Source organism: Cydia splendana, chromosome 4, assembly GCF_910591565.1.
Source record: "Cydia splendana chromosome 4, ilCydSple1.2, whole genome shotgun sequence".
Taxonomy (NCBI): domain Eukaryota; kingdom Metazoa; phylum Arthropoda; class Insecta; order Lepidoptera; family Tortricidae; genus Cydia; species Cydia splendana.
This window is the reverse complement of record NC_085963.1, coordinates 1,066,837-1,084,344: the sequence shown is the minus strand read 5'-3', so window position 1 is coordinate 1,084,344 and position 17,508 is coordinate 1,066,837. Positions and strand designations below refer to the sequence as shown.

General features: G+C 36.3%; 1 protein-coding gene across 1 annotated transcript; it reads right to left on the bottom strand.

Moving 5' to 3' along the window:
* On the bottom strand, positions 1-17,356 carry LOC134789642 (leucine-rich PPR motif-containing protein, mitochondrial). Its single transcript, XM_063760233.1, has 17 exons — positions 17,090-17,356; positions 16,674-17,012; positions 15,212-15,368; positions 14,659-14,768; positions 14,065-14,296; positions 13,026-13,232; positions 11,544-11,645; positions 11,248-11,359; positions 10,508-10,720; positions 9,659-9,870; positions 8,518-8,694; positions 6,209-6,367; positions 5,306-5,520; positions 3,756-3,929; positions 1,726-1,945; positions 1,364-1,586; positions 1-570 (listed from the first exon to the last, which is right to left on the bottom strand). Exons 1-17 carry the CDS (start codon positions 17,215-17,217, stop codon positions 398-400), a joined length of 3,153 nt encoding a protein of 1,050 aa, XP_063616303.1. The 5' UTR covers positions 17,218-17,356; the 3' UTR covers positions 1-397.
* Between the last annotated feature and the right edge of the window lie 152 nt (positions 17,357-17,508).

Below are 17,508 nucleotides of genomic sequence, written 5' to 3'. Positions count from 1 at the left end.
AATTAAAGAAAAATCAACCTTATTTGAGTACTAATATGGTTCACAACGGCTATGACCTTGTGGTGGTAATTAGTGAGTTTTGCTTGTCACCTGACGATTTAAGAACTATACAAATTTTACAATACATTTTACAAGACACTGCAATTGGCAACCTAATTTGTTGCTCATAAGATTCACAATAGCAAAACATGAATAATAACTAGCTTAAGCACATTTCGCTGGCCCAATATTACAGGGTTCTATGTTACATTTTCAAGATAGGTGTTGAATTCGACTTAAAGTCACTGAAACATAGAACCATGTGATATTGGGCCAGCGATTTGTCAATGTGATATTGACTGTTCATATTCAAGCACTGAATTTTGAACTTTATTTCAATGTCCTTTAAACACAAAGTCTACTGACTGGCCTCCTGTCTATCCATTAACGTAGATAATTGTGGTGGAATTTTTATTTTATTAGCTTTGAGCAGAGCGTAGAGGTTTCTTAAAAACTTCTGTGATGGTCTCACGTCGGATTCTTGCATTTTCTCCCATAGAGCAAGCGCTGATCGCCAGTCATCTTGACGTTCTGAAAAAAGGGTTATTTAAAGCTACATGTCTCTAAAGTCTCATATAGGTCATGTAAACTAAGAAAAAACATTAAAAAATATTATCTTTTCATTTCCCGAAAGAATAGTGGAATCTTATTCCTACTTGTAACTAATTTCAGACAGGTCCCGCTATATTTTGGGTCATAGTCATGTATACCTAAGCATAAATTTGAGAAATTTAAGTGCTTAGTGAACATCAGCTGCCGCTCCGTTGGTGGGTTGAAAAACGGTAGTCGCTGCAGCAATGGTCTTATTTCTTCTTTTTAGCAAAATTTTATGTTTAACCCTTTACCAGGCTGACATTTCAAAAATGACACTCGAATGTCAGTCTTACTCATCGAAAATAGAACACATGTTTGAAGTGCCGTATGTGGGAAATATGTATCCCTTAGCCTGGTAAAGGGTTAAAATTATACCTACGATAGACATTCAAAATCAGCTCATAAACTTCATCCAAATCAATTCTATTCTACGTGTATCTTTCGCGCATTCATTTATAGTAGGTAGGTATATTAGTTGAAAATACGTGTAAGGCATTAGTTTCGTCTCATCTGCGAATCGTTCGCAGCGACAGAGGAGAGCATCGGGAGAAAACTTGACTTTCGTCGAAAAACTTAAGTGTAATGTGAACGTCAGCTGCCACTCCGTTGGTGGGTAGAAGAACGATAACTACAACAGCAATTGTAGGCAAGGCGGCAGTTTCCTTCTCATTTGCAAACCTATATCTCGTCGATAAACATAGGAAAAGTGACTAGTTTTGAAAATACTTACGATGTACACTTAGTATTAGCTCATAAACTTCATCCAGGTCAATTCTACGCGTATCTTTCGCGCATTCAGCAATAGTATGTAAGGGGGCAGTTTTCTTCTCGTCTGCGAATCGCTCGCAGCGTCGGAGCAGAGCGTCGGGATGGAACTTGACGTTGGGGTCAAGGAACATTTTGCGGAGCGTTTTCTTGTAGTTCACTTCGGCTAGCGCGGCTATTAATGTTAGCTGGAACGAAAAGATTATTAAAAAAAGTTTTTTTTATACTTAGGTATAAAGTACATTATTATTATAAAGCTAGAGAATAGTATATGGCTTGTGTTTGAAGTGGATCGTGTATTTGGGGGTATTCTAGTATTATTTATACCTGTACATCGCTGGCTCCGTGTATCCTCTTGTTAACATTGAACACGGTCTGAGCGAGCTTATTCGCCCACCCGCCACTATTCGCGTTCACAACGAACCTATCTTCGCCACCATCACTAATGGTTTCTAGTATCTTGCAGAGCAGTTCGTGTTTGAGAGGGGTCTTGTTGTATTTTTGGGCGAGACGGCTGAATTCGTTGACGGCTTCACGTAGGTCATTGCTGGGGAGCAAAGGAATACGGTGAATAAAAGTTTACATGTTAAATTATCACTTGTGCTGAAAACAGATTTGGAGTTATTATTAATGCCGGGTGACAATCAAAACTCATTGCAAAAAATAATTAAACATAAATTAACCTTATTTTTAATACACCTACTACATATACCGGGTGTGGCCTATAATACCAGCAGAAAATTAAACTGTAGGCTGTACTCCTCATACTGACCAACATTTGTTCAGCAACTTTGAAAAATAAGTGGTTTGATTTTTAATACACTTTAAAGTTTATTCTAAGACGCAATGTATTGCGAATATTGTTATGTTTAAGGCGTGACAAGCAACGTCAATCACAATGATATGGCGTGGCGATGGCGTCCATTGAAGATAATATTTATTTTGTATGAAAAATGGGGAGTCTAAATACTTCATAATTTTTTAAAGTTGTTGAACAAAAGTGTCACCGTTTGAGGAGTACAATCTATGTTTTAATTATTTGCTCATGTTACAGGCCACACCCGGTATTTATATTACATACCAGTAAAGTAAGAAATGTCGCCTTCAGGCTTTGCCTCGCCAACAATAGGCCTGATGACAAATTTTGAAATCCCTTTTATTATTGTCGGTACACTTGTATTAGTTCCGAAAAACACAATATTTCAGCTATACTCATAAGATTTAAAATAGATAATTGCATTTTATTATAGCTAGTTTAAACTTAGCGCGAAAACGCCTCGCATGCCATTTGTGACGTCATTATTTAGTTGGTGGTAGGGTGGTAGACATTGTTTACATACTTACAGTTACGAATTTCCCTTGAATCCGAATGATATTGTTAATTCAGCACCATATATTACGATTAGGGATGATAAATACATTACAACAATTTATCACAATAACTCATTTTACACAAAAACTCTCACACGGTTGCAGTTTAAGATGAATTATTTAGATACATGTAAATTTTGAGTGAAAATCACCGAGCGCCGGTTTTACTTTTTAATTTTTCATTTTTTCTAATTACGACAGCCAACAAGGCAATGATAGTTCCATTCAGCCAAATAATTAAAAAAGTTTTTTGTTGAAATATCGTATTATTTAGCATTTTATTTAAATAATAACAAATAGATATCTATTTTATATCGTGTAATAATATTTATTGTACGTAATAAATGTTTAGTGGCGAAATAATATTTTTTTTGCACCTTTCGAACTCTTTGGTGAGGACGTATAGATTTCGGTCAATGAGGTTGTCTATGTTGCTCTAAGAAATATGTTATGGATTGATGACGTCACTGTTTGGAACGCTTCTGATTGGCGTTTCAGTAATAATGGCCGATTGGAGAATTTTGCACTTTTATTTTATTGAATATCTTAATAATCCTTCAGTTTATACTGAGATTAGGCCATTTTTTAGAATCATATTAACATATATGTTTCTTTGAAACCATTATTTCCATGATTCTTTGTTACTTGCAACAGGCCTATTCCATGTGATCTGAGGTTTTCTTAATTACTGGCCGAGGCGTGTATATTTTTCTGTTCGAACGGAGCCGGAAAGCGACAACTTCGTTTAGCACAGCGGGCCGAAAGTTGACGCTTTCCGGCCGGAGGGCATAAACTACTATATATTGACCAAGCGAGAGCGAAGGTCTCAGTTTCAGCTTGTATAATAATGTTTTCTTGTTTTCATCTACAGGTCGCATTTCTCAACCGATTCTCATGAAATTTCGTGAGCAGGTTCGATGATTTATAGATTTTATTGTAGTCTCTTTTTTTGGAATTGTTCAAAATAGAAGAGCTAGTAACCTTACTTGTTAAGGTGCCATCTGACGACAGGTCCTAGCATGGCGTTGGTCGGCTGACAGTATCGCAGTCTTGTCAGCAGGTCTAGCATGCGTTTGACGTCTTCGAGGGTTCCATGGGTCGCTGTAGCGTCGAGGAGACGAAAGCAGTTCATGGCTATACCGCGACCGCCCATTACTCGTCTGAAATTTTAGTTTTATTGATCAACCGACCAAATACAAAACCACCTGGATCTGTCACTGAACGACCTGACTTTAACCTACATTATTTTGATCATGTAATGTTTTCATCTACCCTCAACTGGCTTAAGGAGCCATTTGAGAGTAGATTTAGTTTACTCTTTTTAGGGTTCCGTACCCAAAGGGTAAAAACGGGACCCTATTACTAGGACTCCGCTGTCCGTCCGTCCGTCCGTCGGTCACCAGGCTGTATCTCATGAACCGTGATAGCTAGGCAGTTGAAATTTTCACAGATGATGTATTTCTGTTGCCGCTATAACAACAAATACTAAAAACAGAATAAAATAAAGATTTAAGTGGGGCTCCCATACAACAAACGTGATTTTTGACCGAAGTTAAGCAACGTCGGGCGGGGTCAGTACTTGGATGGGTGACCGTTTTCTTTTTGCCGTTTTTTGCATTATGGTACGGAACCCTTCGTGCGCGAGTCCGACTCGCACTTGCCCGGTTTTTTAAATACCTAAAGATACAGACTATAGATTTGAATCTCACTGCGTATATTTGTCTAATTTAACCGCCTTATAGCTTAAAGTAAGGCCGCCAAGCACGAAAACTTTCGTATATTGACCAGCTATTTCGTATCTCGCTCACTCGCTGTCTTGCGCTGTCTCGCTCGCACAGTGGCATTGACCGCCGGCATCATTGGGCGTCGTCCATATATTACATAACACAAATATTTAGATTTTTTGGACCCAGGCCCCCTTGTCACGCTTTTTCTTATCACTCTAACACGTACTGTCACAGTTGGCATAGTAAAACCTGAGGCCCAGCCATACAAATAAAAAACCTAAAATTTGCCACTGAAATTTGAACCTATAGTGCAGAGAATAGAGTTGATTTTTATTTGTTTGAAAATTTAACACAACATAAAATGCAACTGTTCCAATTGAATATGGTTTAAATTTCTTAGAACTCAAGAAGTATAGGTACAGTCAATAATATGTTACGTTTCGAAGGCCGCAAAAATATGTGACACGTTCTTATGCCTCTACAAATAAGATCGTGTCAGATATTTTTGCGGCCTTCGTTGTGTAACATATTATTGCAGGTGACTGTACTATAGGTAGGACCTTGGGCCTTAGGAGGATAGAGCTCGCTGAAAGACAAACAGCTTAGTAATAAGGTGCCAATTTTCACTTAAAGTGTCATTCTATGGAACTTGCTAACTATGTAAACAAAAGTCACTAGTAAATTCATCATTCAGAGACAATTCCAATATGGCGGTTTGTTTACATAGTTAGCAAGTTCCATAGAATAACACCTTAGAGTACAAATGCCTAAAAAGTCTGCAAAACAGTTTAATCAGTTAATCTTCCTACCTCTTCTTACTCTGTTCTTCTATAACAGCGAAAGCCTTCTCCGTCTCTTTCCTGCACACCCACATGGTCGCGAAGTCGATGACCTTGAACTCGTCCAAGGTGAAGTTGGGTGACGACTTGTTTAGGTCGGCCAAGGCTAGCTCGGCTAGCTCTAGCTCGCCGGATTTGACGTGGAGGTCGAATATGGCGGCTTTCATGCCGGCTGAGAGGAATATCTGCAAATTGGGAATTTGGGGTAAAAATAAAGATTCTAATTTTTTTACATACCTAATACCAAAGAGAATAGAGTGTATAGAGGCGGATTGTCAAATTAATTATGTAGCCACTGTAAATTTACTGCCATCTTTCGACAGAAGATTAACACTGTTAGAACGCCATTTGACTTTGATCCTTATTCTTTCACTGATATGTGTTAACTTGTTAAATATTAATATTAACGCCATCTACTCGACACTAGGCCAAAGGTATGGTGCAATGTTTTCGAGCGATGGCGCCATAACCTTCAGCCTACGCTCGAGTAGATGACGTTAATATTAATATTTAACAAGTTAACACATATCAGTGAAAAAAAAATTATCAAAGTGAAACGGCGTTCTAACAGTGTTAATCGTCTGTCGAAAGAAGGCAGTAAATGTACTGTAGCTACATAATTAACCATGACAGTAACTCTCTATTTCAAATTCTCTTTGCTAATACAAAGTGACGTAAAGGTGTTACATATTCATAGAAATCCGTGTTTCTTTCTTTTCGTTATCTGTCAAATCATTATTTTATTTATTTAGTGTTTACCTAGAGTCTAGAGAAAGCAGGATGAAATACTGAGCATAGTAACGATTTCTAAATAAAAAAGGGAACATTATTTTTGAATGTGGATTGTATAAGTTAAAATATGCACATACTGACCCCTTCTTTCTGACATTTATCTATAATTTCTCTCGCAGCTGTCAAATTTCCTTCTTTACAATACTGCTGGAGTAGCCTCCTCAGAACACCCCGTGTGTTCATGCCTTTAGCTTCCAGTTCACTGAGATGCGCTTTTAGGCCTTCTTCGTTCATATTTTTCTGAAATAGACAACATTTATTTATAACAAAAAGGATGAGAAATAGGATAAATATTATTGCTAGCATATAATATGCTGAAAAAATATTAAATAACATCATATAGCCCAGAGGCCTACAAAAAGGTCTTCCATTAAAAACTATTCTGAATCTTTTTTAGGGTTCCGTACCCAAAGGGTAAAACGGGACCCTATTACTAAGACTTCGCTGTCCGTCCGTCCGTCCGTCCGTCCGTCCGTCTGTCACCAGGCTGTATCTCACGAACCGTGATAGCTAGACAGTTGAAATTTTCACAGATGATGTATTTCTGTTGCCGCTATAACAACAAATACTAAAAACAGAATAAAATAAAGATTTAAGTGGGGCTCCCATACAACAAACGTGATTTTTGACCAAAGTTAAGCAAGTCGGGAGTGGTCAGTACTTGGATGGGTGACCGTTTTTTTTTTGCTTTTTTTTCGTTTTTTTTTTTTTTTGCATTATGGTACGGAACCCTTCGTGCGCGAGTCCGACTCGCACTTGCCCGGTTTTTTTATTTAATCTATTTTTTTAAAGTATAGGGTTTCGTCACGCAGTTACCATGTCACCCCTGTAAAGAGATCTACAGTAATAATGTAGTATTGTAGTATTACCTACACTACTACATTATTTTTAAGTATAGATTGCACATCATTCTGGCCTCATCTGATAGTGGCGATGCCAGGATTATGTTACAACTACCTATGTTGGTATTTTTGATAAATATATGTCATATCACTCTTCAGCGCCTGTGTTCCTTTTAGAATTTTTGTTTTTACGAATTAAAATTGCATTTGTCTTGGCTAGAGGTTATTGGTAAGTCTAATCCTTAGACGCTATTTTCAAAATATTCTAAAAACTGGAGGTCCTGTATTAGGGGTCCGGCCAAAACACAACAGCCAGTAGGAAGTCACTGACATAAAATAATATATAGTCTGTCAAGCAAAGTATGTCAGTAGCAATGTACAGCAAAGTGAAGTAGGGCAACACTTAAAGAACAGTATTTCGCTAAGAAAAGCAGCAACGTACATCGAACCAAAACATGTAATTATCATAACCTCAAATTTTACAAATATTTACGATCAACGAGCATGATTGTACATTGTAGGCACCTTGCTATTGCTTAAGTTCATGCACAAACTTATTTATTATATTGGTATTTAATGGTGACACCCGAAATTTCTCTTGAATTTGCAACGATTCAGAATGTAAAAAAACAAGATGGCTGTCATTCACGATCCACATTCCACAGATAAAACACAGATGACCCGCGATTTTGGAATTATTCGAAAACAGTGTTGCTAACCCGCGATTTTTTAAATTTGCCGCCTTTTGCTACTGACAAGATTTGCTTGACCAAGTATAAATATCTTACTGGATGCGGCAGCTGGTGTGCGAACAACTCCCTCTCATCCGTGATAGCTATAATGGCCTCTTTAAATTGGTTGACTGTCTCTTCTTTTACACATTCAGGTATCGTTTATATTTTTAGCAAGATAAGATAAGGTAACTAACCGGATGCGGCAGCTGGTGTGCGAACAGCTCCCCCTCATCTATCAACCTCTCATCCGTGATAGCTATGATGGCCTCTTTAAATTGGTTGACTGTCTCTTCTTTTACACATTCAGGTATCGTTTATATTTTTAGCAAGATAAGATAAGGTAACTAACCGGATGCGGCAGCTGGTGTGCGAACAGCTCCCCCTCATCTATCAACCTCTCATCCGTGATAGCTATGATGGCCTCTTTAAATTGGTTGACTGTCTCTTCTTTTACACATTCAGGTATCGTTTATATTTTTAGCAAGATAAGATAAGGTAACTAACCGGATGCGGCAGCTGGTGTGCGAACAGCTCCCCCTCATCTATCAACCTCTCATCCGTGATAGCTATGATGGCCTCTTTAAATTGGTTGACTGTCTCTTCTTTTACACATTCAGGTATCGTTTATATTTTTAGCAAGATAAGATAAGGTAACTAACCGGATGCGGCAGCTGGTGTGCGAACAGCTCCCCCTCATCTATCAACCTCTCATCCGTGATAGCTATGATGGCCTCTTTAAATTGGTTGACTGTCTCTTCTTTTACACATTCAGGTATCGTTTATATTTTTAGCAAGATAAGATAAGGTAACTAACCGGATGCGGCAGCTGGTGTGCGAACAGCTCCCCCTCATCTATCAACCTCTCATCCGTGATAGCTATAATGGCCTCTTTAAATTGGTTGACTGTCTCTTCTTTTACAGATTCCGGTATGTGGGTGAGGCAGAAATCTGCAGCTGATGTGGATATCCTTAAGGGAGTTTTTCTTAATTCCTGAAATAAAATAAAGGATGGTGTTAATAAGGGAATAAGACGTAATATTTAACTAATCTTAGTTCAGTTTTTCTATATCTCAGTATTCAGTTTATTATAGCTTATTATTATAAATAAAATACATTCAAGCCACTATTCTTAGTGGTCGCTTGAAAAAAAAAATGTAAATCAACTTATGAATCTATAAATAAATAGTAACGCCCTCTTTAGGTAAGGAAGTTTGCGATTTAATTAAATAGGAATTGTTTAGCTAACAATATCTTTTAAGATAAGTACCTAGAACCTACGACGCTAAACAATGTTGCCCATCTTACTTAGTTCAATCATTATATAAAATTAAAATACCAGCCTCATTAAACAGTATGTGTATACCTACCTATACAATTTTTTTAAGGAATTATGTTTTTTCATACGGACACATTCTAAAAACTTGGTACTGAGTATTTTTTAAATATTTTTTCGTAAATTACTATGAGATATAACTGTAAAAAACTGCAAACTAAAATCGCGGAAAACTTACAAAGAAACCACAATATTCAAATATAAGTATGAATTATCTCAAATGATTTTTTCGGGTTCGGGTGCTAATCCGTTAAACAAAAGCCTTTGTTTCTTTTAAGAGCGGTCTATAGCACGTGCCAAAGCAACCATGTCGTTTAAAAAGCAACTATCGTGATAGTATTAAAGTTCAAATTCATATGACACCTCGTTCAGAGAACAATCAGGGCGGCCTTGTTTTTGACGATAACAGAAGGTGTTATCTCGGAATGGGCTGTTTCATGAATTTGAACTATATAATTAGAAAAGTAAATTTGCTTTTTAAACGTGCTTGTTCCCGTTACTTAAGTCGGGGCTATTAGCAGTAAGCATTGTAACCACTGCATAAAGGAAACAATACCTTTTGTTTTACAGATTAGGGTCCGAGCCCGAAAAAATCACCTGAGATAATTCATACTATACCAACCTTAACAAATTTGAAAACATCACCAAACTCGTTCTTCTTCTTCATAAACGTGCACAGGAATCTGCCCGTCCAGTCCTTACTCTTGTCCGAGGCCTTCTGAATACCGTCTTCTAGAATGTGGAGTGAGGACTTGAGGTCCAGACTTATGAGGTAACCTTTTATGAGGGGTTTGAGGAGGATTTCCATGTCAACTTTGCCTTTGAAGAGTTCGCCTGGAAAATGAGTTGTGTTATTTGAAGTGGTGAAGTGAGTTTGAGCTTTCTTTTAAAGCGTTAAGGATTATTTCGTCGGGTGACAAGCAAAACTCACTAATTACCACCTCAAGGTCATAGCCATAATGAACCATATTAGTACTCACATAAGGTTGATTTTAGTTTAATTATTTTTTAGTAATTAGTGAGTTTTGCTTGTCACCTGACGATTTTACAATATAAAAAAGTTTCAATATTTGGTGATCACTGAATCCAGCAACGTGAAACTTTTTCATCAGATCCTGATTAAGTTAAAACTTAAAAATAACTTCTATTAACTTACGACAAACTAGATTTGTAGTCGCAAAAAATAACTTCATAAAATTGTGTTACAGTTCTCAATGGGTTTAAAATGAGATTCTGTGTAGGGTTAAAATCTTAAAATCACTTATCCATACCCCGCATTCAACAAATAATGTAATATTTGGCGACAGTACAGTTGTGACCAAAAACCACAATTCCACATCAGCCACCCCATTAGGATAAAACATAAAAATAACGTTGAATACAATACGACAAAGTAGTTTTGTAGTTACAAAAAATTGCGAGTGGGGTTGAAATGAGATTCTGAATAGGGTTGAAATCTTAAACCTCTTACATATCTCGCTAGCAGCTCTAACTTGCCCAGTATTCAACAAGTATTCCATCATTGGGGTTAGAACTGTTGTGACTGAAACCCCAGCATCTTGGAACTTTTTCATCAGATTCTGAGCGGAGGTGAAACTGACGTAGGGTAGAGTGTAGGTAGAAATGGTCTCGTAGTCGGGTTTCACGTCCATTTCGATCATTTTTGTTAGGGTGTTCATTATTCCTGAAATGATTTGACGTAAAATTATAATTTTATTTATTAGCTTCTTTCACAGAAATTACGTGCAAAGTATTTGCGTGAAAAGCAAATATGTATATCTGCCTACAATATTAGAAGAGTTCAACGAAATGAGAAGCTGCTTTTACAAAATTTGAAGTCGGTTATAAAACATAAAATCAAATTCTTTGCTGACAAAAAATGTTATACATTTGAAATACCTACCATAACTATATATTTTGATTCAAAGATTTATTTGTTCAACATAGGTAAGTTACAAGATGTTAAATAAATATGTCAGTATCACTATGTCGTGCCTATTGGCATACAAATTCAACAAAAATACACACTCTAATCATAATATCACAGATAAAATAATAGTCAAAACAGGGTTATCTCATGCAGTAAATCTAAATAGGGAATTAGAAAAATAATCTTAATATTATGCATTCTAGGGCATATTTTACTTCAAAAAATGCACTTACTACAAACAAGTGCATTAGTACATCATAAATTGGGCTTTGAAAACGTACCTTTTTCACCGGTATTTTTGGATGCTCGGAGCATAATCGGCCAGAAGTAATGAGGGCGTATCGGTAATCCATGCTGCTTCATACGGTCGAAGAGATCTATGGCCAGTAATGCCTTGGGAATAGAATTTTCAATATATTATTATACTTGTATTGGGTTATGTACTAAAACACCAGCTGATCGTCTAGCACGAGTTGCGTTCTCGCGCGCGAGCCCATACTTGAAGTCGCGCTAGATGTTTGGAGTAGCGAGAACGCAAATCATGCTAGCAGGTCTGGTGTGGTGAAAAGATATTTACCTTGTCCTGTTGGAGGGCGCATTCTGCCGCGTTTTGTATAGCTATAGGATTTCGACCCGATGACATCAGCTGTTCCGTCACTGTGCTTAGTACTGTGGAAGGCTGAAAAACAACATTTATATGAATATCATTTATTTTACATGTGCCCTAATAGACAGGGGTGTATTTACCCTAGGGTCAAGGAGGCCATGGCCCGGGGCGGCAGGCTGCAAGGGGCGGATAAACAGGGTTTTTTCCTTATACAAGATACATTATCATCCAAATCATCTAATAGGTCTGTTGCAAGTAACAAAGAATCAAATGGAAATAATGGTTTCAAAGAAACATATATGTTAATATGATTCTAAAAAATGGCCCAAAATCAGTATAAACTGAAGGATTATTAATATATTCAATAAAATAAAAGTGCAAAATTCTCCAATCGGCCATTATTACTGAAACGCCAATCAGAAGCGTTCTAAACAGTGACGTCATCAATCCATAAAATATTTCTTAGAGCAACATAGACAACCTCATTGACCGAAATCCATACGTTCTCACCAAAGAGTTCGAAGGTGACAAAAAAATTTTTATTTCGCCACTAAACATTTATTACTTACGTCCAAAAAATATTATTACACGATATAAAGCAGATATCTATTTGTTATTGTCTAAATAAAATGCTAAATAATACGATATTTCACCAACAAACTTTTTTAATTATTTGGCTGAATGGAACTATCATTGCCATGTTGGCTGTAGTAACTAGAAAAAAATAAAAATTAAAAAGTAAAACCGGCGCTCGGTGATTTTCACTCAAAATTTACATGTATCTAAATAATTCATCTTAAATTGCAACCGTGTGAGAGTTTTTGTGTAAAATGAGTTATTGTGATACATTTTATTAGTGTATTTATCATCCCTAATCGTAATATATGGTGCTGAATTAACAATATCATACGGATTCAAGGGAAATTCGTAACTGTAAGTATGTAAACAATGTCTACCACCCTACCACCAACTAAATGGTGACGTCACAAATGTCGTGCGAGGCGATTTCGCGCGAATTTTAAACTAGCTATAATAAAATGCAATTATTTATGTTAAATCTTATGAGTATAGCTGGAATATTGTGTTTTTCGGAACCAATACAAGTGTACCGACAATAATAAAAGGGATTTCAAAATTTGTCATCAGGCCTATTCTGCCCAAATCTTTAAAATACGCCTCTGCTAATGCTATAAGTAAGTATCATTTTCCAAAATGTTCTAAAGTGACAATTTGACCCCCCCCCCCCCCCCCTAGTTCACTGGCTGGCTACGCCTTTGAGCACACTAGATGGCGCAAATAAAAGTAGCTATCTGATATCTATGTTTAACTTTTTTGAACCCTCGCAATGGGCTCACTAGATGGCGTTTATAAAAGTTCTAATAGTATACCTACTTAACTTTTTCAACTATCTGAAAGAGGTCACTAGATGGCGCTAGACAGATTTCTACTTACGATTCCAGCCTTAACACAGTCTCTGACCAAGCTTCGTCCATGCAGGCCTTGGTCGTCTTTAGGCCCAAATGATGGCAAAGGCAGACACTTATAGATCTCTAGGGCCACTAAAGGATGATTCTGGTAGACTAGTAATGTGCAGACGCTTTGCATGTATGGAGATATAGATGGGGTTTTTAAAGTTGTCTCTGGTAGGTAGTGGAGAATCTGGAAATATAACGAAATATACAGGTTGGCTAAAAAATAGCTGCATTCCCGTTGCCAGGGAGGTTTTGGGATTATACTGAGTAACTTTTACTACGGGACCAACACCGAAATCGCGAAAAAAAAATTAGCTGATCCATAGATTTTTGCTGCTCCAATTTGTATGGGAGGGTAAAAATAAAAACAAGTAAAAAATAACTTAGGAACAAATATCCATGGACAAAAAACATAAATGCCCAAACTGGGATTCAAACTTAGGACCTCCAGCTTCACACTCACAGCAGGATTAGTACCGTCTATGAAGGCCGTAAAAACGGTAACAAGTCCAAATCTTTTCTCTCAGCCTACTTAAAACGGAGTTTATGAGAAAAGGGTAAAATGGGAACAAACCAATTTATTTACCTTTTATTATTTCGTTTAAAAAGAATTTTAAAGTTTCATGGACGAAACTATAGACTTATGCGGTTATGAATTAAATGTTTTAGCGTCACCCATATTTTTAGGGTTTCGTACCCAAAGGGTAAAAACGGGACGCTATTACTAAGACTCCACTGTCCGTCTGTCTGTCTGTCACCAGGCTGTATCTCATGACATGAACCGTGATAGCTAGACAGTTGAAATTTTCACAGATGTATTTCTGTTGCTGCTATAACACTAAATACTAAAAATAAATATTTAAGTGGGGGGGCTCCCATACAACAAACGTGATTTTTTTTCCGTTTTTTGCGTAATGGTACGGAACCCTTCGTGCTCAAGTCCGACTCGCAATTGACCGTTTTTTTTACTTTTTGTCATTCCTGTAAAACTTAATTTTACAAAGTATTAAAATGTACACCTTAGGCACCAATTTATACATCTTCCCAGCCGCCATACTCTTAACTATCTCCATAACATGAGTCTCCTCAAACTGATGTCCATTCTGCCTCGCCATCTCCATCTCTTTCAGCAAAAGCTCTTCTTTCTTGTTGAACGCTAATGCTCGGGATATAGATGTGTGAGTGTCGATGGTGTGCTCAAATTTGAGGGATTTCATCATTGTTAGGACTTCTTTGACGTTTTCGTAGTTTCTGAGAAGTGATGATTATGAATAAAAAAATGCTGGTACAAATACTGATTTTGTTTATATCGCGAAATATACATTCAGCTGTTCAAAAAACTTTTACAGTTATAGTGTGACAGACTATAAATAAAACTGTCCCATTGTATTTTATATCCTTTAGAAAATATATGTCATTAAAAAGGTCACAAACACGCCAAAATTATTGGCGCAAAGAAAGTGTGAAGGTTGCATTGACAGCATAAGTAATAACAGTAATCATTTGACCAATTCCTCCTTTTCTTAACCCTTTGAATACCATGCATATTATAACTGTAGGCGTCTTTGGTCATCTTTGACCAAAGACTTTAAAGAGCATAATAATAAACTTACTCAGCTTTACCCTGACACAATATAAGTGAGTTGAAAACACTCTCAGTGGCCGGCAAACCTTGGTTCTTCATGTTTGCCAACACTTCAGTCGCCTGATTTATATCTCCTGTCTGAAATCATACACATAGAAGTAAGACATGACCGAATGCAAAGAGTACCTACAAAGTTATTTCGCAACTTTTTGGGATATAGATGTAGTTAAACTGCTACGCAAATATCTCCCCTATATGTACTACTATGTACTTATTTCCATCCCCTTTAGAAGCTAAGATAAAGTCTTCTAAAAGTTTGCTTTATTTTAACTTATATTTATCTCAAATTTCATTTGACTCTGTTCAGTGGCTAAGACTTGTTGAGCAGTAAGTATTTAACATAGGATTTAAAAAGTCTCTTTTGATTTTTTTAATTTGTTGTTTGTATTATTGGTGTTCATTGTTTTAAAATGCTTGAAACTAAAACAGTAATTTAACTAAGCAACTGACATAGGAGAAAACTTTTTAAATATATTTTACTACTTTCATAAATAAAATATTTGAGTATTGATTGATTTTACCTCTCCAAGTGCTCTCAGTATTAATTCATAAGTGGTATTATTTGGTATCACAGGAGCCATGGAGTTAATAAATGTGCTTGCTTTGACGCTCTTGCCGTTGGCTATATATACACGGAGGAGCTCATTGTAGTGTTCCACAGTGAACTTTGTGTGAGGCCTGTAATCAAATGGTGAATCACATGGTAAATATTGAAAGCTAAGAATATCAATAGAATTAGGGAATGCAAATCGGTTATAACCGAATATTTTGACAAAATTTTATAACCGAATATTGGAAAGTCGAATAACGGTTACGGTTATTTTCGGTTATTTATTTATGACTTAAATTCTATGTTTTTATCATCTAATGACTACAAAATCCTGCCTTTTTTTGGCTGTGACGCCTGTGACTATATTTTTTGTCATTCGTGTACTTTAATAATGAAAATATACCAAATTTACTTCCCATATTATGAAATATTTTTATTGAATATTGTATCACATCCAAGGTCATATTTTACTTTTTCTGTATTTTGTGTGTTTTATTACAAAACGAAGACTTATGTTACTCACATTCCCTAATAATAAATAAATAAAAATAAAATAAAATAAAGAGCCTTTTTATTCCTTAAACACATGTACAAACTATTTTTAAACTAAATACTATTATGTATAATCTAGTAGTGTTAGGACCCCTTCCGGGTATAGGCCTCCTCCAACCTCTTCCACCGTTCTCGGTCTTGTGCCTCTGTGAACCAGTTGCTCGACACTCTCTCTATGTCGTCTGTCTGTCTCTATACATTCCCTAATACTTTACCTTTATTTTCGTAATTTTTTAATTACTTTATTGTATATTTATCATTTTCTGTTGAAAATAACCGTAACCGATTATAACCGATATTCGGATATATTTCGGGCATAACCATAACCGAAACCGGTTATGAAGTTCGGCCGGTTAATGCATTCCCTAAATAGAATCCACAAAGGACCTAACACACAGAAACCTGATGTCTGAATACACAGTGACAGTGAAATGGTGAATCAACAGCTTTTTGCAAACATTTTTTTGTCATTTTACCCCATTGTTGTAATGAAATTGACTCTAATCACTGACATACCAGTTTAAAGTACAACAATAATAAATGTGTTTCATTGTGTATAAATATACCATTCTTAGGCCCACCATACATACAAACCTAACTTGGGATGAATTTTATTTGTTAGAGAAGTCAATGAAACTAAAGAAATGGTACATTATTTGGTTTATGAAGTGATCTAATTATATTGAAATTGAGTGTAAATTGTAAATATTGTAATGCATATTGGGCCTTACAAGAATATGAAATGAAATGAGTAAAAAACGAACACATTAAGTAAATATATTGTGATTTTAATACCATAAATATAAATATATTGTGCGAGGAACTTGCCTCACGCCTATGCTCGCTCTGTGTGGACCCTGCTAATAGTAAATGTTTCTTACTTGATTGCTGCCCACACCTCCTCAGCTAGCGCTATCCTTGTCGCAGGCGTCTCATCTGGGAGCAGTTCTGTACAACACTGCAGTAGCAACAGCCCCTGCCTTTTACTTGAGAAATTTAACTCTTTCACTTTCCCAATCACTTTAACTAAATCATTCTTATACACTCTGTTCTTTTGATGAATATCTGACGACAGGCCAGCTATCATTTTCTCTAATAACTCCTCCGAGGATCCCAATATTTGTGATGTTACAGAATTTACTTTTTCACCAGACCCTGATGAAACGCGTAGATCTTTAGTAGTGTTGGCAACTTTGGCTAATACCTTAGTATCATTAGACCTGAAAATAATTTCAAGAATCAGCAATTAAGCTCGTTTAATATGAATAAAATATAGGAAATATAATCAAAACATAACCTTGCTTTGCTAAAGTTGAATTGGCACGAGCATTGCGAGGGCAAACGTTTTTCGTGAAGCAAATAATTTCTCAATAAAAGTGCTCTTGATGAGGCACTGGTAATTTTAAAACAATTTCTGGTCAACATTTTAAAAGTTACAAATTTTTCAATCCCTAAAATCGAAATTAAAATTGAACATCAGATCTGACATCTGTCAAACTGATCAAACCATAAACAAACTAAACGAAGTGTCAATCGCGTACCGCTCCAAAACAACTGTTATCGTATAAATTTACAGTCAATAACCACGTCGCATAAAACAATAAAGGCAAATAATAACAGATATTAATGTTTTTGTTACTCATATCTCATATGGTATTCTGTTGAGGGAATCTTTTAAAAATGAATATAAAACATTCACAAAAATAAATGGGGTAC

Bases quoted from the DNA above. Each gene is read 5' to 3' on its own strand.
- LOC134789642 (XM_063760233.1), bottom strand. From the start codon at position 17,217: ATGTTGACCAGAAATTGTTTTAAAATTACCAGTGCCTCATCAAGAGCA. The intron at 13,233-14,064 runs GTGTACATTTTA...TTATATTTCCAG, and splicing joins TGTATAAATTGGTGCCTAAG to ATTCTCCACTACCTACCAGA. The intron at 11,360-11,543 runs GTAAATATCTTT...TCTATTCCCAAG, and splicing joins GCGCCCTCCAACAGGACAAG to GCATTACTGGCCATAGATCT.